Below are 27,291 nucleotides of genomic sequence, written 5' to 3' on the forward strand. Positions count from 1 at the left end.
TTGTACAAGTTCTTACAAGCATACTGGAGATAGCTGTTGGACTAGAAGACAGTAAGCCAGATTCACTGTTTTGCCAAGGGAAAGGCTCAATTGCAGACCAAATAGCTGTGGACTCTGATGAGCTTCCTTTCTGAGCCAGCACATACTGAGAAGAGTTCAAGAAGGCCCTTGAGATGCAGGTCTGAGGAAAAATTAGAGATATTAGAGGGCAGTGGATGGGAATGAGAGCTTTCAGGAGACTTTAGAATTGTTTCTGAGTGGGAGAAGATGTGAAGTTACTCCTGAGACCAGAGTACGCAATCCATCAATCACAAAGCTTCATTACCATAGAGGAATTAAAGTTCTCCATCTGTGACAAGCCTGATAAAGCAGAGAGCTCCCAATGTGTGTGTGTGGGGGGGGGGGGGGGGGGGGGAGTGATAAAGCCTATTGCCAGGAATATCTTCTTCCAGAAGGATGATAAATATCTTTCTCCTACAACATAACTCCCATCTCTCCTCCTCTGCACTTTGCAATAGCATCAGTGTATGTGCTACTTCACAGATCAAACTGCTGTTTTGCTAAACTATTGGCAACTAGACATGCCGTTATTGCTTCCTTTATTGTCATAATTTCCGGTGGCAAAATAGCAGATTATGATTAAACCAGGAAAATACTATACTAAAGATAATAATGAATTATGATATTTTAGCTAAAAATTTTTATTACTTTAGTGTTACTTCAGTTCTACATTAAACTGTTATAATTGATGTGAGGTACTAATACTACACCAAGTTCAAATGGTATTCAGTAATGTTTAAGCAAAGGTTGGCTTTGAGGGATAACAAGGTGAAAATGAAGTTCTGTGGTGCACAGCTCAGGGAAGTACCTTCTTTTGGAAAGTATTGAGTATTTGGAAAGCTATGCACTACATGAGGGGGAGAAAACCTTTTCTTCTAACCAACAAAGTACAGGACCTACAGAACAAGGAAGTTGGGTTTCTTTACAATTTTGGCAGTAAAGTATCTTCAGGACTTTATTGCCTTGCCAGCATCATTGTATCTAACAAGTTTAGTTTATTTTTAACCAGCACTTCCAAGTCTCTTTCCACAGAGCTGTTCTCCAGCATGTCAATCCCAGCCTATACTGGTGCATGGTGTTGTTCCTGCTGAGGTGCAGGACTCTGCACTTGTCCTTGTTGAACCTTATGAGGTTCAACCTGCCCAACTCTCAAGCTGGTTGAGATTCCACTGAATGGCAGCACAGCCTCTGGAGAATCAGCCAGTCCTCCCAGTTTGGTGTCATCAGCAAACTTGCTGAGGGTCACTCTGTCCCCTCATCCAGGTTGTTGATGAAGATGTTCAACAAGACTGGCCCCAGAACCAACCACCGTGGAATCCCACTGGCCACAGATTCTGTGCTATTGATCACCACCCTCTAGGTTCTGTCATTCAGCCAGTTTTTGATGCACCTTACCGTCCACTCATCCAAGCCACACTGTCTGAGCTTTCTGTTGAGGATGTGTGGGAGAGAGAGTCAAAAGCCTTGCTAAAGTCAAAGTAGATGACATCCACCGCTCTCCCCTCATCTAGCCAGGCGGTTATGCACTCATAGAAGGATATCAGGTTGGTCAAACAGGACTTTCCCCTCAGTGAATCCATGTTGACTCCCCTGATAACAATGCTAGATATTAAGTAGTGATTTGCCAAATTCTTGAAGTAGCTTTCTCTTAGTTTTAGAATTTTTTTGACAGTTAGTTTTATAATGGCATTGAAATGACTGTTTCCTAATGTAATGGGGGAAAAGGGGAAAAAGTGAGTTAGGCTTCTATCTGGAATTGATGTCACAAGTTAATGGTACAAGCAATTACCTTCCTTCTCTCTCAGGTCTAGAAATCTCACCTTTTCCCCATACATTGAAAGTAGTCTAACTTTTTGGAGCCATCATAATCTAGCACATTTAGTGCAAGTGTATTTTATTCCTGTAATTATAAACTTCATGTTTTGTTACTAATTGTTTAACTTCTTAACTTTAAGTCCAATATTAGGTCTCAAAGGTTAACCGTCATACTTGCTGCTGTGAAAAAGTGTGTCACAATAACTGACGTATTTACAGACACTGTTTTTGCAATTTTCATGTATCTCTTGAGAGGATGTGATTAGCTGCATTTGCATAAGTAGTTTGAACTTGATTATATATTGAAAGCCAAATTATTTTTTTGAGGTGAAATTTGAAAGCTTGGTCCTGTTTCAGTGAAGTGATTATTAAATTAATCAAATACAAAATAAAATCTGGAGACTGAGAAGACTGTAAAATTGGGGCATCTCTATTTCTTTAATTTTTTTTGTTAAATAATTGTTTATCTCATCAAGCAGTGTGTTTTGCTGCAATTATATAGCAGTTTATTTCCAAATATGAATGTGTTCTCTCCTATGTCTTGGCAGTACACTCATTGTCAGCAATTATGAGTTTTAATCGTTTCATCCAGTGTCTTGATGAAATATGAGGGTGTAACGCTGGAATGAAAAGAAAACAGCTGAATAAGACTTGTTAGGTGAATGTCTGGAACAATGAAGAACTGGGTTTTATGACAACTAATTCACAGAATCATAGAATGGTAGAGGTTGGAAGAGACCTTTAGAGATCAGCTAGTCCAACCCCCTCTAAAAACTATCTGTAAGGTCTGTAAAAACTAAATTGGGAATTTTATTTCTGTATCTTACTGTATACAAACAAACAAACAAACATTAAAAACTTTGTGTCAATGCCAAGTACTGGGAAGCCAGGAAAAGCCAGAGTGATGTGTTCACTTGTAGTCTTGGAACTCTTGCAAAAGCATGATGTTAGTCTCTAGCTATGACAACCTGTCTCCCTCACATTCCAAAGGGATAAGACTGTTTGGATGGCTGATGAATTCTCATGAAACACACTACACCCTACCTATTGTTTGCACAATGCCTGCACTGGTCCTTTCATGGCAGTAGGTGACACTACTTATGGGACTGGAAATTCATATCTGTTGCTCTCTGAATCTGTTGTTTAAGGACAGCTGTAAAATACTTTCCTGTTCTGTGATTCGATTTGTCTCCCCTCCCCTTCCCAGATAACAAGGTGATTTCATAGTTGAGGTTCACGTGGTTCATGCATGGGGATCATTCCTATTGTTGAAGCATAGATTTCGTCATTCTGTGACGGGTTTGTGTGGTTTCTGCACAGCATATGCTGACATATCTTGTTCTTGTAGCAGAGGTTTTGAATAATACTATTGGCATTTAGTGCTGTTCTTGGAAGCACAGCACATACTTCACTTACATTTTAGTAATCACCATTTTAAGCAATTGAAATCTGTTATTTTGAGACTGTGAAAGGATAGGAATTACCATTTTTTGTCGTTCTGTGTTGTGGTTTTTTTGTTCAGTTTGTTCCATTTATCACATTTATCTTCTCTCCTACTCAGCTTGCCTTAGTTGAGGAAAAAGGAGTGATATTTTGCAGAAGAAAATAGTTGTTTACTGCAATGTGAATAGGTTATTGCTGCAACTGACTTTACTGTTTTGAGAGCTACTAATTACACAACACCTCCTGGAATGACATTATGAACCAAAAAGGCATGAGGAATGAGAACACGATTGTGTGTCTTATTGTTTTAATCTTTAAATAGACTTACAAACTGGCATTTATTTCATTACCAAACAGAGGAGGAGAAGAGAGACTTCTCTAATTCCTTCTCCTAGCATAAAAAGTATCAGTTCACAAACAGATGCTTGTGAGAGTTGGGAAGAGGCATTGTTATACTGTAGTTGCCAGTTTAATAAGAAGTAGCCTCTAGTTTACGGTAAAAGATTCAGTCTGTGCTTTTGTGTGTGCATGTATGAGCTGTTCCCTGAAGAAGCCCTGCTTTACTTCAGAGGTTCAAAATCTATCCTAAAACTTGGTATTTAGTCCAAGTTCACCAAAGAAGTGGAAAGACTTTTGAATATATTTCTCAAACAACATTAATGCACCTTTGCCACTTCTGCTATAACATGACTGTGGACCATGTCCTTGTTTAGTAGGCACTATTGTGACTGGACTGTCACAATCCTTTAATAAGTAGATGAAAAAATTGATTGGCCACCTGTCTGATTTAGTAATGCTATTAGTCGGCAACTTGTCACTTACAAGGTTTTACTACATTAACAGTAACAGAATAACAGGTTTCTTGTGATCAGTGCTATGTTCTGTGTCTGATTTAATTTCCGTAAGGCTGCTGGGAGACAAAATGGGAAAATTCTTTTGACCTTGGCTGTTACTTTAGAAGAAAATGTTTGATGAGGTTGATTTCCCTCTCATGCCTCACTGTGGTGTGTTATGGTCTATAAATGTGGTGTTCCTAGAAACCTTTGAGGAAAAGGTCAAATAACTCCTTAATGTAATCGCCATTAAATTGATGAATGGGATTGACCTTATTTCTGTGCCCTTTTCATGGTTAATAAAGAAGCAACAAGGAAATTATCAGGAACCAGTTAATATTCAAGTGTAGGAAGATTTCATGTAATGTCTTCATATAAAAATTGAAGCTAGTTTTCTTCTCTTTGAAGATACTATGTTGAAATGACCAGGCATAATGTTTTGATTTCTTTAGCCAGTATTTTCCTAGATGAACAGAGAAAACTAAGCCTAAGAAAGATTCTCATGTTTCTGTCCTAAAAATAGATTTTTATACGTCAGCAGTTTAACAAAAATCACAGAAACATTTCATAAGTTCTTGAGCAGCAGCTTTATAAAAATATAGTCATATTTGGCATGTGACAGAATGAAGTGGTCTCTAGGACTTGGTTGCTTAGACATCAGAGGCATTAGTTTCAACACTAATTTTTGTCTGTTTATTTGAGATTCTAAAAGATACATTTTGCCAACATACAGAAAAAAATATGAATTTGGACCAAGAAGGATGGTCACCTGTCAAAAAAACTAAGCTGAGTTTGGCAACAGAACTTCAAATCTCTTGTTTGTAATTAAAAGTTGCTCTTAAAATGCCTTCCCTGAGTAATTTAAGTCTGTATTTCCAGTATTGTATTTTGGCAAGATTCCCACATGAGTTCCAGCTGGAGGCACGTTCCCTGAGAAAATTGAGTAGAATATAGGAGTTTCCTGCTGTAGGAGTTTCCAACAGGGCTTCTCCTCCTGTCGAGTCATGAGGTTTGGATTGGACTCCTTTGCTTTCTAAACTTCCAAGAGGAATCTGAATGCAGCTGGATCCAGTCTTGGCACCCGACCCTAATGAAGAGTTAGGGCTCAGGGTTCTGGCACAGAGTCAGTTTATTAGATCTCAAGCTGAACCCCCTCTTACAAGAGAGATCCCAAACCAAGAAATCTCCAGCTTATTGTACCCTTACAATCTAAATTCCCATCTCCTCTTGAGACACCATAGTCCAATAGTAATTTTGAGTCTGAAGTATTCTTGTTGTTTTGTCTGTCTCCAGTTGTTTTTGTTCTTGGAAGTCCCTTCTCTTGCTTATTTCAGAAGTCTCAGTTTTATGCAGATTTTAAATTGTTTTAGCTTATCTATACTTGTGTGTCATCATTGCCTCCAGTCTTTTGTGAACTTCAGGCAGGACAATTATCTCCGCCTTCTTCTAGTTTGTTTCATTCTTGGAACTTATTTCATCAGAATCCATGTCACTGGGCAGCAAGAGAAGATGTGTTAAATGTGTGAAAATTATGTAACATTTCATCTTCTGCATTCCTTCAGGCAAAATTTTAATAAATCTTAGTGGTAGTATCAAGTTAATGGCATGACTTCTACCAAATGAGTCTTTAACATTCCTGTGAGGCTAACTAACTAGTTTCTTATTAAGAAAAAGGCAAACCAGAAGTGCAGATGAGTCAGAAAGCGTGTTATATCAATTACCTGAGCAGCAACAGCTGCCATTCAAAAATGGCTTTCAATATTTAACTGTGAAAAGGATTAACTAGAAATCTGTTTCCAAACTAGTCTGCTTTGATGAGATACTGAGAAGTGGCTCTGAGTGGCTTTGTCACTGAGATGTGTTGTAAACTGTGGCATAGTGCCAGACTAATTCATGCACTGGAGAAGATATGCCTCTGTTTTCCTCTGCTGTCATCTCCATGAATTAGTATACCAGCCCTACATACATTTTTATTTGGAACTTCAGCATCTTCCTGTCTTTCCCTTTCTAACTTCTGATCTTATGTGTATAGGGCACATCGCCCAAACCTGCACTCCTCACTTCAAATTCTGTAGCAGCCCAGCCTGTCTTGTTACTGTTCTGGCATCTCCATAAGGAAGCAGTATTTCTCCAGCATTACTGAGGCTATGTTCCTCCAGCAGATGTTCTGAGAGGAACAGCTTGGATACTTCCTGGTACTAACTGCCTCTGGAGATGTTGTAGCTGAGCTGCCAGTTAAACCACAGCTTTTAAGGTCATTACTATGCAGGTATCAGTGATTCAGGAAGAAGGAACTACTTTTTATTTACATGTGGATATAGTTGGTTTATGACCATCTTCTTCAAAGATGGGTAGAGATTGTTGTGAGAGAAGAAATTCAGATGTATTTTCTATAATTACAGCTTGTTCTTGGTTTAAACGTCCAGAGCATAAGAGCAAGGAGGCAGTGCATATATGTAGCAGAACATTAATTTTTGCAAGGGGTTTTTGTTTCTGGTTTAACTAGACAGGATTTGACAGTGTGATGTGGGAAAATCCTTAATTATTTGCAAGAAGAAATTACTCTGGGAAATTTGAGGCTGATGCTATTTATTTGTCTAAATGTGTGTAACTGCCTTCTCAGATGTCCTTCATAAATTTCTCATTTTAGTATAACCTACTCAACTACAAAAGTTTTCTTTTTGAAACTTGGAGTACGTGATATAAAGGCATTGAAGTGCTTTCATGGTTTTTACTATTAGGCACTTGATTCTTCCAGTAAGATACAGGCAACTTCTGGAGTAATTGTTGACAAAGTGAAAATATTATGATGAGCATAATTTGCTGGTTCTAGATTCCAGTGTATGTTGTGCAGGTATTTTGTTTCACTATGACCTGGAGTGAGGCAAGATCTCACTTGGTTATGTGATTCAGAAACAATTGGGGAATCTCTGTTAAGTATTTAGTTAGAATTGAGTTAATACATCAAGCAATTAGATTCCCTAACAAGCATGATGAGGAAACCTTAGGTAGAAGAACTTTGAAGCATTATCTAAAAGCTTAACGTGGCAAGTATCTGTACTTAATAAATCCTTTTTTTTTTTTTTTTTTTTTTTAGAAGGGAATTAAGTTTCCCATGTCAGATGTGTATAGTCAGTCAAATAATGATGTTTTCTATATATTCATAGAATTGATTACTGAATTTAAAAAGTAACCAAATACAGAAGATTATAATAAATGTTGAAATTAAAAACCATTTCCTCTACCTTGCAAAACCTGCTACAATGTGTTTAGCATGACTCAGTAATGCCCATTCTTGCTGAACAAGCATCTTATCAGAGTCAGGCTCTTGTTCATGAACATGCAGTGAGGAAGTAATTCGACATGATCATTCTGTTGCAGGACAAGAATAACTAGACCACTGGAGTTCTTTCAGCTTTGTGCTAGGCATAATGTACTGTGTGAAGCTAGAGAAGAATTTATTCCAAAAATCATGTAACTGAGACAGAACTAACTGCTTCAGCCTGCTCCATTTTGTTGATTGAAATCTTCCAAAACTCTTGTTTTCTTTCTAATATCAGAGTAGTATTTATTTTGCTATGTGAATGTTGGTGAATTGAAGCAATAGCTTAGAAGTTGGTAATTTGGTTATCAGATATTGAATCTGCTCAGGAATTTCTTCCTCATCTCCTGCAGTATCAAGTGTTGACCTATGCTTTCCCTGAGCTTGAATTCTGCAATTTTCCACTCTTCCTTTGGGCTTGGAATTTAGGTGGTATCTCATTATGCTAGCAGATTCATTTCAGACTCAGATCTCTCTAGGGGAGGATCTTTGGGAAAGGATGTTTGGGGACTAAAGCTCCTCAGCCAAACTGGGTTGTTCACAGAATCTGCAAGTAAGTCTTCCATATTTAATCCCTCACTTGCCTGCTGTTCTTGTCTATCTTTTACTCTGCATATCACCGACTCTCTTTGTACCTCTCTTACCTTCTTAAGTACATGTCCTATAACGGTTATTCCATATAATCAATACCTTCTACCAGTTATAAATTCAGTGACTTTTTTTGTGGGGATGGATCTCTTTGTTGTTATCTTCTCTTGCTTTGCTTCTTTCTAGTTAGCTTTGCTGTGTATCGATAACAATCTGTGGTAATAGTCATAGAACATTAAGAACTCCTATATGCTGGCAGAATAGTAGTGGCAATTTCAGTTTGTTACTTACCATTAGCATTAACAGGTCAATTATTTTTAAGAATACATCAAACATTCAACATATTTATAATAGTGCTTATTTGTATATAATATTTTCACTACTTTTTGTCAAGCCCATGGAATTTAATTAATATAAATTAATTTCATTTAATGAGTAATGAGTCATTCATTTGTTGATTTTAGCATGAGGATAACAGTTATATCTTCTGCATACTTTCTGCCACATTCTCTAAGTACCATAATGAGAAGTATGAGGCGTTGTTTTCCGTGATTTCCCTAAAGGGCTGGATCAAAAGAGGCTTGCCTGTTGTTTAATGGACTGTGAGAAGTATCCTTAGAACTAGGTAATAATGTAAGAGCTGTCTGGAATATACAATGTTTATCCATAAGTATCCATGTGCAGGGCATCATATCCACCTTTTGGTTAGTAAACTTCTTAATGTTGTTTGTAGTTAGAGGTGGAACATGCTCAACAATCAAAGATTAGGCAGACAGAGGGCATTAGCAGTCATGCTCAGAATAATTTTTCTTATTCAGTTCAGTAAGCTTCTTAGTCGCCTGTTCAGCAGTGGAAAATAAAGCTGTGCAGAAACTAACTAGTAATTACATGAGATTGTAAAGATTAGTAAGTTAAAACTCTTGTGTTCTGTGCAGAGTGTATCTGGGAAAGACAAAATATTATTCGTCTTACAAAGTAAATGTCGTGTGTGCCATGTAAAACTTCAGTACTCAGCTCCACTGTAGTGAAATGATAAATGAAAATATCTTTCTGAATTGGCTTAAATCAAATCTCTGCATAACAGTTTTGTGATAAGAAGTCATACACTTGTGTTGTTCACTGCTGCTGTGTTCATCTTGTGGGTTTTCTTTTCTCAAGACGTTTCTCCAGTGAGTTTGTATTCTACTTTGTGTAATTTAGGATGTCCTTATTGAAGTGTTTTAATTATTTATTAAAAAAAAAGTTCTGTTTGTTTTTCCCATATTGTATGTCCTTATTCAAAGAGGCCTTGCTGCAGTTCTGCATATGGGAGGTGTGTGACAGCAGGAAATCATGCCTGGGGTTTTTTTTGCTGCATGTCAGAAGGTTGCTGGCCTGGAGGAAATGGCAGCATTTAGAGTACCGTTTTGGTACCAGTCATCAGCAGCTCCTGGAGAGTTCCTCAAGGCATTGTATTAGAGGCTTGTCCAGAGAAAGCAGACACTACTGAGCAGCTAATCCTAGTTTCTGCCCAGCTCAGAATGGTATCTGTATTTCCTCCTTGGACACAAAAGGTTGCTTCAGTCATACTTGCAGATTTGACTGGTAAAATTGACCTCTCCCTCTTGCTTTAGAGATGTACCTGAAATACACTGTTCAGTGAGAGAGGTACAATAAATAGAACTTATTTACTAAAAGTAGAACTTCATTTTTTTTTCCTTTGTTGAACTTGAGCAGTTCTGCTGAGAAACCCTGTATTTGGAACAGTAGGATACTATTTTTGTTGTGCAGTTTTTAATTTAGTCTTTGATGTTGAGCATAGTGAATTAAAAGATGTAAAACAATGCAGTTTGTCTGACTCTTTCCAGAATAAATGGGAGAAAAACCAGTAGAGCTGTATGTATGCTTTTTTCTGTACCTCCTTTTAAAAAATAAACAAAACCAGCCAAATAAAGAAAAAACCCACAACAAACAGCCAGCTGTTTAGATATAAGTTACCTTGTGTGCTTATTTGTTTGCTTGCAACTTTCTGGGGGAAAAATCTGTAGATGTTAATAGTTTTAAGTGTTTTTATTAGTAAAGAAAGTATTTATGACATAAAGTTTGATTTTTGGCCTCTAAGGCCATCATCATCACATTCATTGACAATGCAAAAAGTAACAGCAGCACAAAGGCTGGATTGTTAATGTTTTCTTGCTGAGAGTTCTGATGTAAATGATGTGCATGTAGTACCTTAACTACAATGACTAGATAACATATTCTGTGTGACTCATGTTGTTCGTTGCTGTTGCCATGGCTGTTACAGCTACCTTGAGATGTTTATGTGAATGTTTTCTATAAAATGAAGTGTTGGTGAGAAATGTTTGGGATCTTTGTTTACAGCGTGAGCTGTGTTTAAAGGCAAAGTTGTAAAAAAAAAAATAGTCATTGGAAATTGTCTTGGTTCATAGGAAATATTGCATAATACTTAAAAAATACTTTAAAAACTGTTGCTGTTCTTATAATGAAGCAGAAGCAAATCTTTTTAGCTGTGAGCACTGACTCTACAAACTACCATAATTTTGAGGGGGGGTCACAAGAACTGAATGTAAATCCTGGTTGTTTTTTTCTTCTTTGTTTTTGTCGTTGTTATGGAGAGTTGGTTGGGTTTTAGTTCTTACAAACTATTGAATGCATAACAGCACCAGGAGAAACACACACCCTCTTGATAACAGAAGCTGTATTTTATTAATCAATATATACTTATTTTAAACTTACTTGTGCCTATATAGCTGCATCTGCATAAGGTAATTAGTTTACTAGAAGAAAAATGTTTTCTATGGTGTTTATCTACTGAAGATTAGTATAATTGTGTCTTCTTCCTGGATTATGACTTTAAAAATAGATCATTTTCGTGATGATGAAAGCTTTCCTTTCCAGTACAAACAACATTGATCATTCTAGGGTGACAAATCTACAAGTTGTCTTCAGCTTTAAGTGATGTCATGTTTGAGTCATTAAACTTGCTTGTTCTTTCCATTTCCAGTTCTTTCTGTCTCTAGTGTTTGTATTATGTTCTCAAATGTGTTAACATTGGTCTTCATTTGTCTTCCATTCAAAGCCAGACACGTAGCTTTTACAGTTTTGGGCTTTGCATGTATACGACTGTTCAGAAACAATACTTAAGGAAATGATCTTTTGATTTTCAAACTAATTGGGTATTGCTGCTTCTCTTTATAGAATGCTCACTTGGCTATGATCGATACTCTTATGATGGCATATACTGTAGAGATGGTCAGCGTCGAGAAAGTGATTGCATGCACTCAGCAGTATTCGTCCTTCTTCCAAGCTACAGATGTACCTTACGACATTGAGGATGCTGTCATGTACTGGATAAACAAGGTATGAGTACCAGAAAAGCAAGCTATGATTTTATTTGTCATCTATATGATTCAATTAGAGTTGAGTGGGTAGGATAGTTATGTAGATATATCAAGACTGTGTCAGATACAGACATAGATGTTCCTTCATCTGTGTGTAAGGATAATAAAAAACAAAGTTTACAGAAATAAAATAAGTGAGCCAAATAAACAGGAGTTGTAAATAAAATACTGTAATATATACTACACAGGATGTTGAGAGGCTATGGCACCTGCTTGAGGGTCTCTTTTTGCCAGTCTTAGTTGAGTAATTCATCATGATTGAAAAAGCCAAGGTATCTGGTTGTATTTGAGCACATCTTACTTGAAGTGATCTACCATCACTGTGTAATCAAATCAAGTAACGAGGGCATCCTATTAATCAAGTATGATTTGAGCATAATAAGGAGCAAGGTACTTTGTACAATGTAAAGGTAACAACTAGTGACCCCAGACTGCATCCGAAACTGATGTTTTCCAATTAGACTTTAGGGCTGTAGTAGTGACTTACAGGTCTTTTGAAAATTTGTCATTTTTATTACTTGTCTCTTAGAATAGACTGCTGAATAAACTATTTTGTCTCTAGGTAAATGAACATTTGAAAGACATAATGGAACAGGAACAAAAACTGAAAGAGCATCACAGTGCAGAATCTGCGGGAGGTCAGAAGGTAGGTGTACAAGTTAAAATATTTTGAAGAAGAATAAGCATTTATCTGTAAGAGAAAACCACTTGCATATAGGATGTAGAGGTAAATATACATTTGAAGACATTGAACTTTTAACCACTTGTTCAAGAAAGCAAACTTTGATACTCAGTCATTTTGCTACTGCTTTTATCCATTTCCATTTATTCACCATGAAAATATTCATTTAAATATAAGACTGATAAAGTTACACTTCTTATTTCCAGTCATTCTTTTCAATAAATTATTCTTTGATAGCAGGGAAACCTCTGGTATGTTAGTCCTAAGGAATTTATTATGTTTCATGGATACTTTCAAATGAATTAAAACTAGTCAGATGTGGTATGGAAAAGAACACCACATTTTTATTCACTGTTTTTTAATGTCTTTTCCTTGTGAATTGCATGCATCTCAAAAGAGAAACATATGTGGCGTTATGGGAAGCATTGCTCTGGCTATGTTCCAAAATATGGATTAATTACAGCTTTTATTATATTTACAATAAAAACAGATTATGTTTGATACCCTTTTATAACAGGATTGTTTTCCTTTTGTTTGCGGAGCTCAGTTAATTAAGTAGCATTCTACCTATCAAAATATGGAAGGAGAGCATTCAGGTCTAAAGTATGTAAAATTGCTTGCTGCAGAATGAGATCACTTATCTTACTGTGATATAATTATTACTGGGGAATTGGTAATCAGTTTGAAGACCATTTGGTATTATCTCTGCAATTGAATGCAGAACAGATTTCCTAGCTACTGCAAGGCTGTAATCCTAGTTCCCTTCCTTGTCTGTGTTCACATAAGCAGCTATCTCCTTTTCAATGCCACTCTGAAGGAGTTGTGGGTTACTTGGCTACATTAGAAGTTCAGCTTCATTTAAAGTATGAATGCAATGAGTGTCCTTGCACTTGCATTTTTTGTTTTTAAATGTAAGGAATGATGAAGGCAATGTTGTATGTATGTGATTCAGCAAAGGAAAATGACATTTTTTCCAATAGTAGTGTAACCCTGCTGCATACGTCCTGGCATGGAAAATCTAATCTGTGTTCAATAATATATAATAGCATAGAAATCTGGAGAATAAGATGTCCTTGACGTGCTCATTTCTTGAATTTAGATGAACAAAGTAAACAAGAGTTGAGGAGAGAACCTCTGTCCTCTAGTGATTTTCTTTTTTCCTGAAAATAATAGTAGGAAGTTAGTGTGTGTTTTTTAGGTCACTTTGCAAGATAATAATAATTATTAAAAACCACAGTGTTTAAAAGCCTTGATATGGTAAGCAAGATATATCAAAGAAAATCTTGTTATGAGACTGATGCCATAAAATTATCTGTATTTGTAAAAAAGCATTGAATGTTTATTTCCACTGAAATTATAGTTTGAATTTATATCAGAAATAGCAAGATGAATTTTATAGTTCATAATTTATCTTTAATGTCAGTGTTCTTAATTCAACCATTGAAAGATTTATGTAGACGGTAACTCTGATCCTGTAAGTAAATCCAGTGAAGTAAATCATTTACATATAACTAGTATATATTTTTTTGGTGTTTTTCAAAAGACTTGTGAAACTGTAACAGTCAGAGACCTGTTCTGTTATCCAGTATACAGGTGCATTTACAAAACAGCAAAATCACTCTACAGTTACCATATAATGGGGGGAAAAAAGTAATTAAAGCCTTCTGTTTTATACATGGAGTTTTCTATACCATTATGCCAGGTACATGTTAATGGGATTTGGCTGCATAAATTACATAGTCAAGGGAGGTATTCCATACTAGGGGAATGCATTAGCATAGCTTTATTAGGTAAAAATCTCAGCATGGGTAAAACCTCAGACTACAGCTGACCCTCAGATGTCTCTTCTGACCATAAATTTATTGTGGATTACGGCTTAAAAAACCTCAAAAAACCTTGCTATTAGAAAGTTAGGCGATCCTTCATATTTCAGTATGTGAGAAAAATGAGGATCAGATTACTTGGATATTGAGTCAAAATATTTGTACATTAAAGTTTCCATGAATCACAGATAAAATGGAATCTGCTCCTAGAAAATAAGTGTAGAACATTAAATATTCAGTCAACGATTTTTAGGGATTTAAGGAATTTTAATTACTGAATTTCTAATGTTTCATGCAGGAAGACAGCAGATGGCTAATTTACTACTCTGAAATCTCAGCCATTCTTTTTGTCATACCCCACAGTATTTCCCATATGTCCACTTACTTTTGCTAAATCTAACAGTGATTGCACACATGGAAACATCTGAGATTTAGAAACATATGAAACACTATAACTAAAACCTACATTTCTTAACTGCAGATAGTATTGAGTGCTAACTTTCCAAACAAAACTATAATGCAGATCCACTGGATGGATCAATTACATCAAATCAAGCTGGTCAGAGTTTCTAACAGGAGTTTCTGTTAAATTTTGATGTGACTCCTGTTGAACCTAGTATTTATTCCCAGATACTCAGATGTTTTAGCCTGATAATCTGTCCACATAATGCATCAACCCATGCATTCCTCTTTTTAGAACACAGAATCAGTGACATGTCCTTTTACTTTATGTCAATGACTATATCTTCTGTATCTCACCAAAGCTGTGAAATAACTGTAGCTAAGTTCCTATACCAGGTTTGGCTATTGCTGAAACATATATATATATATATGTATAGATAGATACAATTTTTTTTATCTGAACATAAGTTAGTGTGATTTTTATTCTTTTTTTCATTTCATACTATGCTTGGGTTCAGTTCTTAGTGTCAATTAGTATCAATTTTTAAAAGGCAGGGGGAGGGGTGAATCCTGACTTGGTATTGACTAATGCAATGTTACAACCCTTTTTTCTCTTTTTATGGAAAATTAAATTATACTTCTATGTACATATTAAATGCAGGATTTTCTATGCTCATATTACAGCTGTAGCTTAATTCTTGTTATCTGAATACAGTCCTTTTTTCAGGCTTTTCAGGCTGGGGCTCTGTTTGCAATTCACATTCTTCATAGGTTCTTCACATTACCAACATAGTTAGCAGTTCAAGAGGTAATGATTCCATTCTAAAATTTAATAATCTTTGCAATCTGTAACCAAACACTTTAGATATTTAAATTCCAGAATTTCTAAGGTGTGGTCGGGGTTTGAACCTGAAATAAATTAAAATTAAGAATGCCTCTTCTGCTGATTTAGAGAACTGGCCAAACAAATATGGGAAGAGTAGGTCATTCTAGTCATGAGGGAAAGCTTTTCTTTAGTTTTGAATTCTGGCCAAGAAACCACAAAATTATGTGTCTAAAAGCTGGAACAAAATTAATGAGTAGACATTTAATTACTTTATAATTTCCTACCATGTAAAATTCATAAATTTACCAGTTATGAAAAATAATTCCAGCATAATCCTCAAGCCTGCCAAATGAATGCCTTTCTATCTTGTTATGAATCTGCAGTGAACTTCTTTTGCAATAAATAGTAAATATCCACATTTCTAAAAATTCTAAGCTACGTATATCCAGGTTAATAAATGCTGCAGCTGATAAGATAGGCCTATTTTGTATTTCTGGATAGATAAAAACAATATTAACATATTTGAGATTGCTTTTGTTTTCCCTCACTTTGCTGCTACGTTCCTGGGGAAGATAAGTAGTATGTATGATTTTTAGCCGTAGGTAGTCCTCTGTCGATCTTTATCAGCCAGTCATTTGTGATAACTTTTGTCTTTTTCTGGTAGCCTCTGCATTTTCTTTCAGAATTAGGATTTCAAGTTTTGTAGTGCGTAGTTTTGGTTTTTGGGCTTTCATTAAATATATAATAATATGTAATGAATGTACAGTTGCACTGGTTAAATTACTGATTTTCAATGTCATTGAAGCATTCTCAAAAATCTGTTATTTTTTTCTCAGTTTCTGTGGTTTAGACTGACTCAGTCTTAACAGATTTAAGCCAAATATATGCAAATCCTATGAGAGAAACATAGGTAAGAGTTTTCATCCAAAGATCTGAATTCTTTAAACATTTTAAAAATTAGTTTGAACAGTGCAACTTTTTGTGTGAAGGTAAAACACTAATGCCATAGTTCCAGTTGAATGTGTCAGAAATCCACACTGCTACCAAAAGCTAACCTGTCAAGAAGAAAAGTTTGCAGCAGGATCAGCCTCTCGATCCAGTGAATGCAATTATCGCACAGCTGCATGAATGCAAATGATGGTGAAAGGAAGACAAGCAGAAGCAAGTATTTAATGAAGGCCATGGCTACCCTATGGAAGTGCTTTAGTTGAGTGTGGCTGAAATGTCTAGAGCCACACCTGAACATGAATCTCATCATTCATATCTTTTAAGTGGCTTGGGATTCTCTGACAATCAAGTTCAATGGAGGAGGAGAACACTAATAACAGCCATGTTACTAATGCACAGTCTTTCATGTACAATAGCTTTTTTACATAAAACTTTGTTTCATTCCTACAGTTATTTGAAGGGTTTTTTAGAAGTGCAGTATTTTAACAACTACATAAACCAAAAAGCTTCCATAGCTGGGTTTTTTCCCATGATAGTCTTAAACTATTTCGCCATTTTGAGAAAATAAATCTCTTCATTAAAAGAAGAAAAAAGATCCTCCCTGCACTTCAGTAATTGGTTTGAATATTGTAAAATTTCTACAACAAAATCAATAGAGAGGTGAGGTTTTCCTGTATATTTATAATACTGCTACAAGATGGGGTTTTTTTCTTAATAACAAAAGTATTATGTTAGGTAGTATATTGAAAAATTCTCTGACTTAAATGTGCTTAGGATTAAGCTTTTAGGTCTCATTTTACATTTGTAAAGCTTTATCTTGATAAGTTTTGGGTCGTTTATGAGTTTAGAATTGTATCTATCGGTTCTGATCATCTTTGCCAGTAGCCAAAGCTCCATCTACGTTTCAGGTCATTGCACATCGTGCAGCTGATGCTAATGCAATTTGTCATTTCAAAAATATAACTGCCTGCATTTCTTGTTGCGCTAAAAATTGTCATGTGATTGTTTGAAAGTATTGTTAAGTATTATAAACATAACTGTTTGGATTTAGTGCAAACTTCACTGAAGTTGGTTGTACTTTACTACAGTGTGTTTATACCTTTTTTTTTCCCATTGCTTTATCTTCCCTGCTTCCCCATGTGTGCTGCTGGAGTTCATTTTGATACTTGTGATATCATCACTTCAAGTCTCAAATGAATTCTTCAGTCGGATTGCATATGTAGGGTACAATTAGACGTGTGGGAGCATTAAATAAAACTGCATTCATCTGACAATCTTATCTGTTCATGTGGGAAAACTATAATGTTGATCTATACAGAGGTATTTCTCCAGTGTTGTTTCTGCTAATTAACTCAATATGCAGAGGTTACAGTGCACTAATGCTTACTATTAAGTTGCAATTCACTGTTATACAAAACTGAGAATGTTAAATTGCTTTGTAAAAGTAAGTTATGAAATCTGATAAATTGTTCCTTTTTTTCTTTGCTTTTTGCGTTTATTCCTTTTTTCCTACTGCTTCCTCTGAAGTCTCCTACCAAATGGTTTTGGAAACTGGTTCCTGTAAGTTTGCCCAACTGCTTCACTTTGATCAAATAGCTTATTTTGGGAACGGCTTTGTTCATGTCATGCTGGTCTAATCATTCATGTCATCTATTGCTACAACATAATTTTATAAGAGATTGCTCTGCAAAGGTGCGTGTAATACAGAAGCTTATTTTGCGAGGTCATCTGCACAAAAGAAATGTAAGATGTGATGCTGGATAAAGAATTACTTTTCAAGGAGTCAGGTTCACCGTGGGTTTGTATAAGGCAGCACTACCCATTACTAATGCGAAATGATCAGGTTTTTGCAATGTCCCTTTTCATAAGCTTTCAGTAAATTTATGATACTGACTCTCTTTAAAAAGATACTTGGAGAAATAGTTTTCGATTGCTAATGGTACATGGAACCTGAAATTCTCATTTATTGTAACAATATGCAGTCATTACACCATTTGTCTAGAACTGCCTAATTTTTCATCTGACTGCTGTTAATTTCTCCCCACATCAAAGAAAGCCAAAGCAGTCTGCTTCTAATGCGACTGTGTTATTGCAGTCCTGAACAGTTACTTTTTATTGCTTTTAGTGAAACTAGAGTTTGTTTTCCTGTGCTGTGGCACTTTGGGATTATCTTTACTTTTCTCTGTCATATAATAATTCACCCTTGAAACATCTTCAGATTATTTATTCTACAACAGGTTTGGCAGGGAACAAAGTAGTCAGATTTTTAGGTATATGCAGAATTGCATACTTGAGAAGTAATTATGATCTGTCTTTGATCAAAGGATTACCAAAAACTCATATAGCAGTCCCTCAGATACTTGTCACAACTAGTAAGATTGTTCATGTATTGGAAGGAGAACTAAAAATGGCAAGACAGTTGCATGTAGGCAACAACAGAAATTACTTTGTACCTGGAAAACCAGTTTAAAAGTACTGTCTTCAGCAGACTGATCAGTATTCAAATTCATAACACTGTATGCTGTGTGAGCAATTTATAATGATATCCATTATAATTGGGACAGACAAATACACAGTTCTTCATGGTATAGTCCTTTAATTTTCTTTTGGAGTTATGATAACATCATTAAACGAAGGGAATAATGCAAAAAAAGTAGCTAACGCTGCCCTAACAGTTCAGCTGGTCTTCCAATCTCTTCCCTTTACATAGAGCAAGTGTTTCATAATGAGAGAGGTACTCCTGAATATACAAGTAGCTGAAAGCCTACTCCAAGAAGCAGATGTATTAAAATGTTATCTACAGTATGGTAAATGTGTAAGAGCATTTGTTATTAATGATTAACTCTGAATACACGTGAGTACTTAGGTTAGCACAGCTGGTATAGTGTTGATTCATATTTAGTTGACCTTGTTTTTGTGCAAGTGTGTCAACTATACCTACACTTGTTTAAGTGGAGTAAGCTGAAAGATGATAAATCAGGCTGGGTTAGCATCTCAGAAACAAGATGCCTCTATTAGCATTTATGTCTAAATTAGCACTAGAGTTTTATGATAAATGTAGACATTCGTCATTTATTGCATCCAGATTTAGCAGCAAACATTACAACTGATGAGAAGAACTTCTTCAAATGGAAGTTTATTAAAAATGCAGTGTAATTACCACTGTCTTATTTTTCAGAATAATTTATTTTATCTTTTCAAACAAATTGAAAGAAGATACCTGTTATACCCTAATGAACCTAGCATATCATGTTATATCAGTTATCTTTCCTGAAGTAACGTGCCTAGCATACTATCTACAATTAAGTCCTCTTTCTAGGTTCACTTTAGTGATGTGACACAGTTTCTGGCATCTGTGGGCACTGTTCGTAAGGCCAGTGCAGTGAAAGCATCATTAAAATGGCAGTAGACTTCTTCAAAAGACTTGCTGTGCAAGACCACTGTATTATCAATTTAAAGTATTTCTGAGTATTCAATTAAAAAGAAGCTACTTAAAAATATATGTAAATTACACAGGACTTTTTGGACCATAATGTTATAGTCCATCTGTGTCCTCAAAATGACTGAAATTAATGCTATGAAATCGTACAATTCCAAGGAGGAAGTACATGAACATATTAATGTCGTATTTGAAATTTACAGGATTCTCGTGGTAGTGAGTCACTGGATTGCCATAGAGTGAAAAAGAACAAACTTCTGCTAGTTGGCCTATTTTATTGGAAATAGTAGGGAGTATTGCAAACATCAGGAAAAGAGTATTAATCATGCATGAAACACTAACATGGGGGGTTTTTTGTGTGTTAGTGAATGTTTCCCATAGCATGCAAAACTGGCACTTTCATTTTTATATAACATACTTGACACACAAATGCCAGTACATTTTAAGTATGAAATAAAACCTCTCTCTAGGGGTGAAGGGGAGGGCAGTGTTGTGTTTAGTGTCAGTTGGTTAGAGTGTAAGCTCTCTGGGCCAAATACAAGCCCTTTACTTTTCTAGCATTGATGTGTTTGCTGTTGCCAGATTAAACTTGTTGACAAAAATCCAGTGACAGTAAGTATAGCCTACAGGGTTAGTCTGTGGTTCCACAGACTTTTTTTGCCAGCAAAATTGGCTGAAACAATTTCCACCCCAGCCATAAAACCTCCAGCACTGCTACTCACCCACTGCAGAAACAAAAGAGGAAAGAGACTTTGTAGCTGTATCAATGGTCTTACCAGGAAGCCTCATCTGGAATTGCTTCAGCACACCCAACAGGTGAAGAGTAGGAGACAGGAACTGTCAGCTTCAGCTTTGCTGGGAAGAGTAGCATCCACAATGACTTCTGAGAGTCCCTACAGTGAGGCTTCCATTTTAGAGTGTATAGATGAGTGAAGATAGTCTAAAATTAACTTGGCATCATAAATAGTTCTGTGTTGTCAAAAGAAAAGTAGTTCTTCAGTACTGTTTTAAAAATAAGTCTTAGGAAATAATGATAAATTTAAAAGTAGGTAACTTCCTTCCACCTCCACTTGTTTTCCCAGGAAGAAGTGGTATTCATCTTTCTTGATTTCTTTTCGTTTCTTTAAGTAATGACCCCTTCCGCACCAAAAGACATAACCCACAAAAAATATAGTCACTGCAGATAAATGCTAGGTTTGTGTTCTGAACTAATCATCTCTTTATACACCAAGTTATTTTTCAAAATGTTTCCTCTTATTAGTGGACTGCTGCATGGTCAGAACACTTGACCATTAATGCTTCTCTGTGTTTGGGACTACTTAAGGTAACAAAAATGAAGTTGATTAAATGCAGGTTTCCTAGTTTCAGAATTTGTCATTTGGGCAAGATTCCTAGGTGTGTTAACTTCACAGAGTCATTTGACTTGCCAGTAAACTGAAGTTACACCAGCTAAACATTTGTCTCATTGTGTTTGCACACAGATAATTTCTGATTGTGCAACAATGAGTGGTGAGCATGAATGAAGGTAATGGTGTTACTTAATTCAGCATGCTATTCAGAGATCATCAAATTTGGTACTTAGCAAGGAAAGGTTCAATAGTGGCATTGAAGGTTCCTTTCCTTTCAGGTATTATTTATGCCATTCAAAACTAACATGAATAGTTTTAAGAAATTTAATACTGAGACTATTCGGTTATTTGAGTATTGCTTTTACGTGAAGGTGTAAAACATGCAGCATGAGCCTGTTTCTTCATGTTTCGGACTCTTTGTCTCTAAATCTCTTCATTCTATGTTGTAGGCTCGTTACAGAAAGGAGCAAACATTGCTTAAACAGCTGCCCTGCATTCCAATGGTGGAGAATCTGCTGAAAGATGGTACAGATGGTTGTGCTCTGGCAGCTCTGATCCACTTCTACTGTCCAGATATTATTAAACTAGAGGGTATGTCTAACATGTTTATCAATTTGTAAAGAATAAAAGTTTAAAAGTCTGTGTGTGTTAACTATGTGAAGGAAGGTGCTTAAATATGCTATGAAACAGGCATAAGTTGAGTGTTATGGGTTTAATATTATCTTTGTGCCTATTCATTTTTACATAAAATAAAAGTAACCAAGGTGTCCTCCCATGTTGAGCTTCCTTTTGTGTTATCACACTGACATACCGAAATACATTATTATAGATCTGACTGTGACATATTATAGATCTGCCTATGTGCTATGAAACTCCAAACCTGGAAAATTCTTATTCTTGAAGCTTTAAGTGCTTTCTTGGGAACTTGAGCAGTTACAGATAGAAAACATAGAAGAGGTTAGAGTTAGTCAAGCTCTGCACAGCTGTACTGCATGGCAAATAGTTGCTATGAGTTCTAGGCTTTTAATTCACCCGATATTTACCTATGTCATTTGTAGAGTAAACCAAAATATGTAGTCCAGAATGCACTGATGTAATGGTGTTCTATAACAGCAATTGTGATGGTGAGCAGCTTCATCTTGTTCTTTTTGCTCAGTCGCTGGGTTGAAGTCATATGTTCCTCTTGGCAGCTAAGAGCCTTATGTTTTTGTAAACTGTCTTGGCAGCTAACACCCATCATTTTCTGCCTGTGTTCTGTCTATGACACCTTTGATGTCGTGGGAACACTTAGACAGAAGCATCCTGAAAAATGCAGGAATATGGACACAGGCATAGAGCTTGCTAAGGACTGAAATCTGGAATTCATATGCACAACTACTTTATAGGAAGTTTCCAGTACAGTGGGTGTTGAAGATGAAAGACACTAAGATGTGTGCATTCACCCTTCTTCTTTGGCTTGTGATTTTGAAAAATACACCTTCCAATTTACATAAATGTTGCAGACAAATATATGCTATTGTATGCAATTAAGGAAGAGTTAAAACTTGAATGGGAATAGCACCTATTTCCTTCTTACTGGTATAACATGGCCAAAAGTATAGACAAAAAAACCCATCTTGTATACTTAGCATGGCCATATATATATATACTTACCAGCAGATTCTTCCAGCATCTGACTTTAGAGCAGACAAGGCACATGTCATGTTTGGAACTTGAGTTTTAATGTTCTTGCTAGGTGTCCTGACATCATTTTCCCTAAAGATATGTAAATGTGCATGTCATTGTCTCAGAAGTAAATTCAGAGGTCCTCTGAAGCGACAAGAACTTCAAAAAAGGTTTTGCCCATCTTCCTTGTATTTAAGTAGCATAGTTTTTGATGCACGTCAAATTTCAATGAGATTTTGTTTTGTATTGGAACTGAGGAAGGAAGGTAACAAAAATGCATATGCAAAAGTGTTTAGAAGTGCATTAACAAAAAAAAAAAATAATCTGAAATTCTCTGTAGTCTGAAATAGTTTGTTTCTTCTCATTAAGACATTTAACTTTCAAATCCAGGTTTCCTTCAAGGAATGCAGGGTTGGAAAGGGCTCCCTGTGTCAGTGAGTCAAGAAATTGACTATTGTACGAAATTACATAATCCTTTTCATGAATTTATCATGTTCTACCTTTAAACTGTCTAGCTCTTTAAAATATGTATTCTTCTTGCCCACCTTTGCAGAAATCCATTTCTTACATGGTTTTAAATCTTATTTGTTTTCTAACTAAATGTCTTTGTAGCCTGTCTACGTGCCTTTGTAGTAGTGCCCTTTGACTTGAATAGTTTCTTCTAATCTGATGTCACCCTCTGTGGTAAATATTCTTTCTCCTGTTTTGTCCAGGCTATTGAATGAACCCTTTTCAATCTCCCCTTCTAAGTGGATTTCCATCCTCATTATTATCCTCAGTAGTCTTCCTCTGTAACTAGCCCAGTTATGGTTCATCTTTCTTGAGTATGGATGGTAGCAGTTGCACACAGAAATCCAGATGGCATCTCATCACTGCTTTGTGCAGCACTTTTCTGTTGCTGATGGAAATTTTTGTGATAAATTTTACTGTCATGTTTGGGGTTTTTTCATAGCTGCATGATGCTGGAAGCTCCAACATCTTTACATATATAATGCCTTCCTTCTCTGTATCACTTTAAACCAGGGAATCATCATAGAGTTTTGCTAGATCTAAAATGCATGACTTCACTTTTTGCATTACTGAACTTAATCCCATTTTGGTCAGTTTAGGCAAACTTTTTTTGCCATTTGATCATCTGTGGGGTTGAGATGATGGAATATGTCTGACTTCCTCAGAATGGGAGTCCTTATCCTGCTAACATCAAAGCAGATTCTTTGTCTGAAGAAACCTTTTACCCTAAACACTTTAAAATTCATGTGGAGCTCTGTCATATTAGGAATAATATCTGATGCATGCTCTAGAAGAATATGTAGTTTTCTTTTATTCAGCTCTCCTTTTTACAAGGACTGTCTCTTCTTTCTAGGAATTTGTTATTGCTACTTCATTTTCCAAGAAGCAGTCATAAAAAGAGAACAGGACATTAGCTGGACATAAATACTACTAAGAGAATACTGTGTAACTACACTATTCCACTCACTGCTACCACTTCTTTGTCTTCAAATAGCACATTCAGCCAGAGAGTGACAGTTCATGTCTCTGAGGTTTCAAATTCTTGTAAAATCTCACATCAGACATGTAAATCACAAAAGCAAATACATAAGACTGAACTGATGCTGCTTTTTGGGGAAGGCTTGGGGTTAGTAATATAAAAACGTACTCTTGGATTTCTAAGCAAACACAAAGAACTAATATATGTGGAAAAGTTTGTGGAAAAAGCCTGTATTTCCTACTGCCGTTGCTGTATAGAGAATTGAAGTGGGATTAAAAAGTATATTATTAATTTATTTTTTATTATGTGGAAATAGCAGAAATCAGAGTATAACTTCTGTTTCACAAAAGGCAAAGCAGAAAAAATGTAACCTCTCAACAGTGGGGGAAAAAACCCAAAATTACTGTTTAGAAAAGTGTCTAAAGATATAAAACTGCAAAGATAAAATGTAGAGTCATAATTTCTTAAGTTCCTGTAAAAGAAAAACAGAAATCTCCAGAAGAGGAATCAGGTCTGAATTTATCCAGAAAATAGTCCAGAATCCAGCAAAGCAAAAAGCCCTTTTTTGCACATCTGTAACTGTATCTAATCTTTGCTTCCATTCTTCTTTTTTAGATATTTGTTTGAAAGAGACAATGTCTTTGGCTGACAGCCTGTATAATCTGCAATTGATTCAAGAATTTTGTCAGGAATACCTTAACCGGTGTTGCCATTTCAGTCTTGAGGATATGCTCTATGCAGCTTCTTCAATAAAGGTAAAAAACAAATAAATAGGCATGCAAGCAGTGTCCAGACAGGTCTGTTTTGCTGATATTTTCAGTCTTTTTTTTTTCTGCAGCTTTATGGCTATATGCAGAATTGTGTTGCATCTGACATGTTGTAGCACACAACACATATTGTAACAGCGTGTAAAGCCACCTTCCTTTGGCAGTTCTGTTGCTCTGGTAATTTTTAAATATTCTTTAAAAACTCTTGTGAAAATATTTATTGCAACTTCGATTTTGTGCAAACCTGTTTCACACTTGATCTTTTTTCATAATCAGTTGTTAGTTAAAGCATGCATTTAGTAATATTTCTGTTAAAATGTAATAGTGATCTGTATTTGTTTAAATTTATTAAGGCTTTAACAAAAGGACAAAATATTGGAGAGTTGCTCATCAAATTATTACTCACTTGCCTTACTAATTTCTATATGCACAATAATTTCAGGGGCTTTAGTCTTAAAGATTTTTCACCTTGTATAGAAATGTAAACTGTGTTAATTTCATTGAAAAGTCTAATACCCAGAACACAAGCTGGAACATAATGCCAACAAATACAGTTGTCTGAATAAGTAGGTAACTGTTAAGTCATTCCAGGATTTTGCTCTTTTAGAAAGAGATAAAAATATAGTTCCTTATTCTATCATTTTTAAACATGTTTGGATAGACAGAGAATAATTGAATTATTTCTTGCCTAATTGTAACCTTAAATTTTCATTCTTGTGTTTCTCTAAGAGTTTTTTTCAATATAAAACACATTCCCTGCCTTTAGGGAATGAAATCTTATTTTTGTGGAATCAGCACATCCATTACAGATGGGATGTAATTGGTTTTTAAATATCTGGGTCATTTCACTGCTTTTATGATTTTTATTGCAATCACACAAGTAATCACAGAGGTCAGAACTTGAATGTGGCTTTGTCTCCTGTAGGGTTGAACCCAGTCCTTTCCAAAAAAGTAATGAGCTGCCGGGGTGAGTAAGGGCAGTAGAACTGAAGTCTAGACTACTTAACTGTTGCAGGTTTATTTTGTATATGCTAAGTTGCAGAGAGACTGCTTTCAATCAGCTTGTGGTGCTTTTAAATTTCAGATCCAGTAATCTACCTACATACTTGTAAAAAGTCTGCTGCATTGCAGTGTCTCATCTGTAGTTTCCCAACATATGGTCTTACAACCATATTCAGTGATCTTGAGTAGGACTCCTTTACTGCATTTTAGTTGTTTCTCTCTATTTACAGATACGTGGAATAAATGAAATTCATTATTCTTCTATATAAATCATGACAATAATACCATTTTTATAATGACTTCAATAATTTCTCAAGCCAGTAAGCCCTGTGAAGCTTCAGTTTTTAAAAGTAACTGCATTAAATATTTTGTCTGTATCCCAATGCCTCAGACTTTACACTTCTAAAATGCTACAAACGGAATTTTGCTGTTTCTGAACTGCATTTATAGAGACTTGCAATTCTTTCAAAGATTCACAGTATTTCTAGAACTGAGAAAGGACTTTTGTGATCATGTTTTTACAAGTTGCTGTGGTGTGGATATTTGTTTAGATGTAGATGCTCCAAAGAATGGCTGCCAAGTTTTTCTTCTCAGACTTGGCAGAGAAACTTTGACTGGCACTAGAAACTCTGTTTTTCCAGTGTTAAGATGTAATTTGAATTCAAAATAAATGCACTAGTTAAAGGAGCTCTTTCTTAGTTTTCCAATGCATCTGATTAGAGTGAAGTTTTAATCAATATGTGCATTCTCAAAAGAATATTATTGTCACTTTGGCAGTGGTGCACCTGATCTGGCCCTGGAAATTACAGCAGGCATGCTGAGTTCGTGCTAGTCCTTGAGAAGGAAGGGAGCAGAGCCTTTTTGTTTGTCAGGGATCAAGCACAAAGTGCATACCTTACATTCTTTACTGGGCACACTGCACGTCCTGTTGTGTTGAATGAAAGTGGGTTGTAGATAGTATGTGATACAGAAATTCAGTGCAGGGCTTGACCAAGGTGACTGTGCTTGCTTTTGGCTTTCCCATTAATGTGCACAGAAACAAAGTCAGATTAAAACTTCACTTAAAAAACATTCAGAGTCTTTGATACAGGCTCTCAGGTTCTGCAGGAGATGAAACTGTAGGCCTAGTTCTGTTTTAGCACAGAGGAGAACTAAGCTTTGTCTGGGTTTGTAGACAGCTTTAATGTGTCATAACCAAATGAAGCCGAAAGTAAGTTCTGTTGGTCCTCACTTGTCCACTTCTCCTCTAAGAAAAATACATTTGTGAAGTTGTTCACAAGATGTTTACTAAGGCAGGGTTCTTGATATTAAAGAAAAAAAAATACTTGAATACATTCCAAGGATGCTTGAGGCAACCACCAAGGGACCATACTGGATCCTGGTTGTTTTCCTTTGGGACAGGCAAACACAAGCAGAGAGAGATTACATGAAAACAAT

General features: G+C 35.9%; 1 protein-coding gene across 4 annotated transcripts in view; it reads left to right on the plus strand.

The window, feature by feature from the left end:
• The window catches only part of CAMSAP2 (calmodulin regulated spectrin associated protein family member 2), a 73,349-nt gene that overhangs the window by 22,565 nt on the left and 23,493 nt on the right, over positions 1 to 27,291 (plus strand). For 2 of the 4 annotated variants that reach the window (XM_062003369.1, XM_062003370.1), the window contains exons 3-7: positions 11,260 to 11,421; positions 12,025 to 12,108; positions 17,671 to 17,703; positions 21,381 to 21,522; positions 24,701 to 24,840. In XM_062003369.1, the coding sequence (XP_061859353.1) occupies positions 11,260 to 11,421; positions 12,025 to 12,108; positions 17,671 to 17,703; positions 21,381 to 21,522; positions 24,701 to 24,840 (561 nt within the window). The remainder of the gene's footprint in view (positions 1 to 11,259; positions 11,422 to 12,024; positions 12,109 to 17,670; positions 17,704 to 21,380; positions 21,523 to 24,700; positions 24,841 to 27,291) is intronic. The other 2 variants (XM_062003371.1, XM_062003373.1) reach the window with 1 other exon arrangement.

This window comes from Colius striatus, chromosome 10, assembly GCF_028858725.1.
Source record: "Colius striatus isolate bColStr4 chromosome 10, bColStr4.1.hap1, whole genome shotgun sequence".
NCBI lineage: Eukaryota > Metazoa > Chordata > Aves > Coliiformes > Coliidae > Colius > Colius striatus.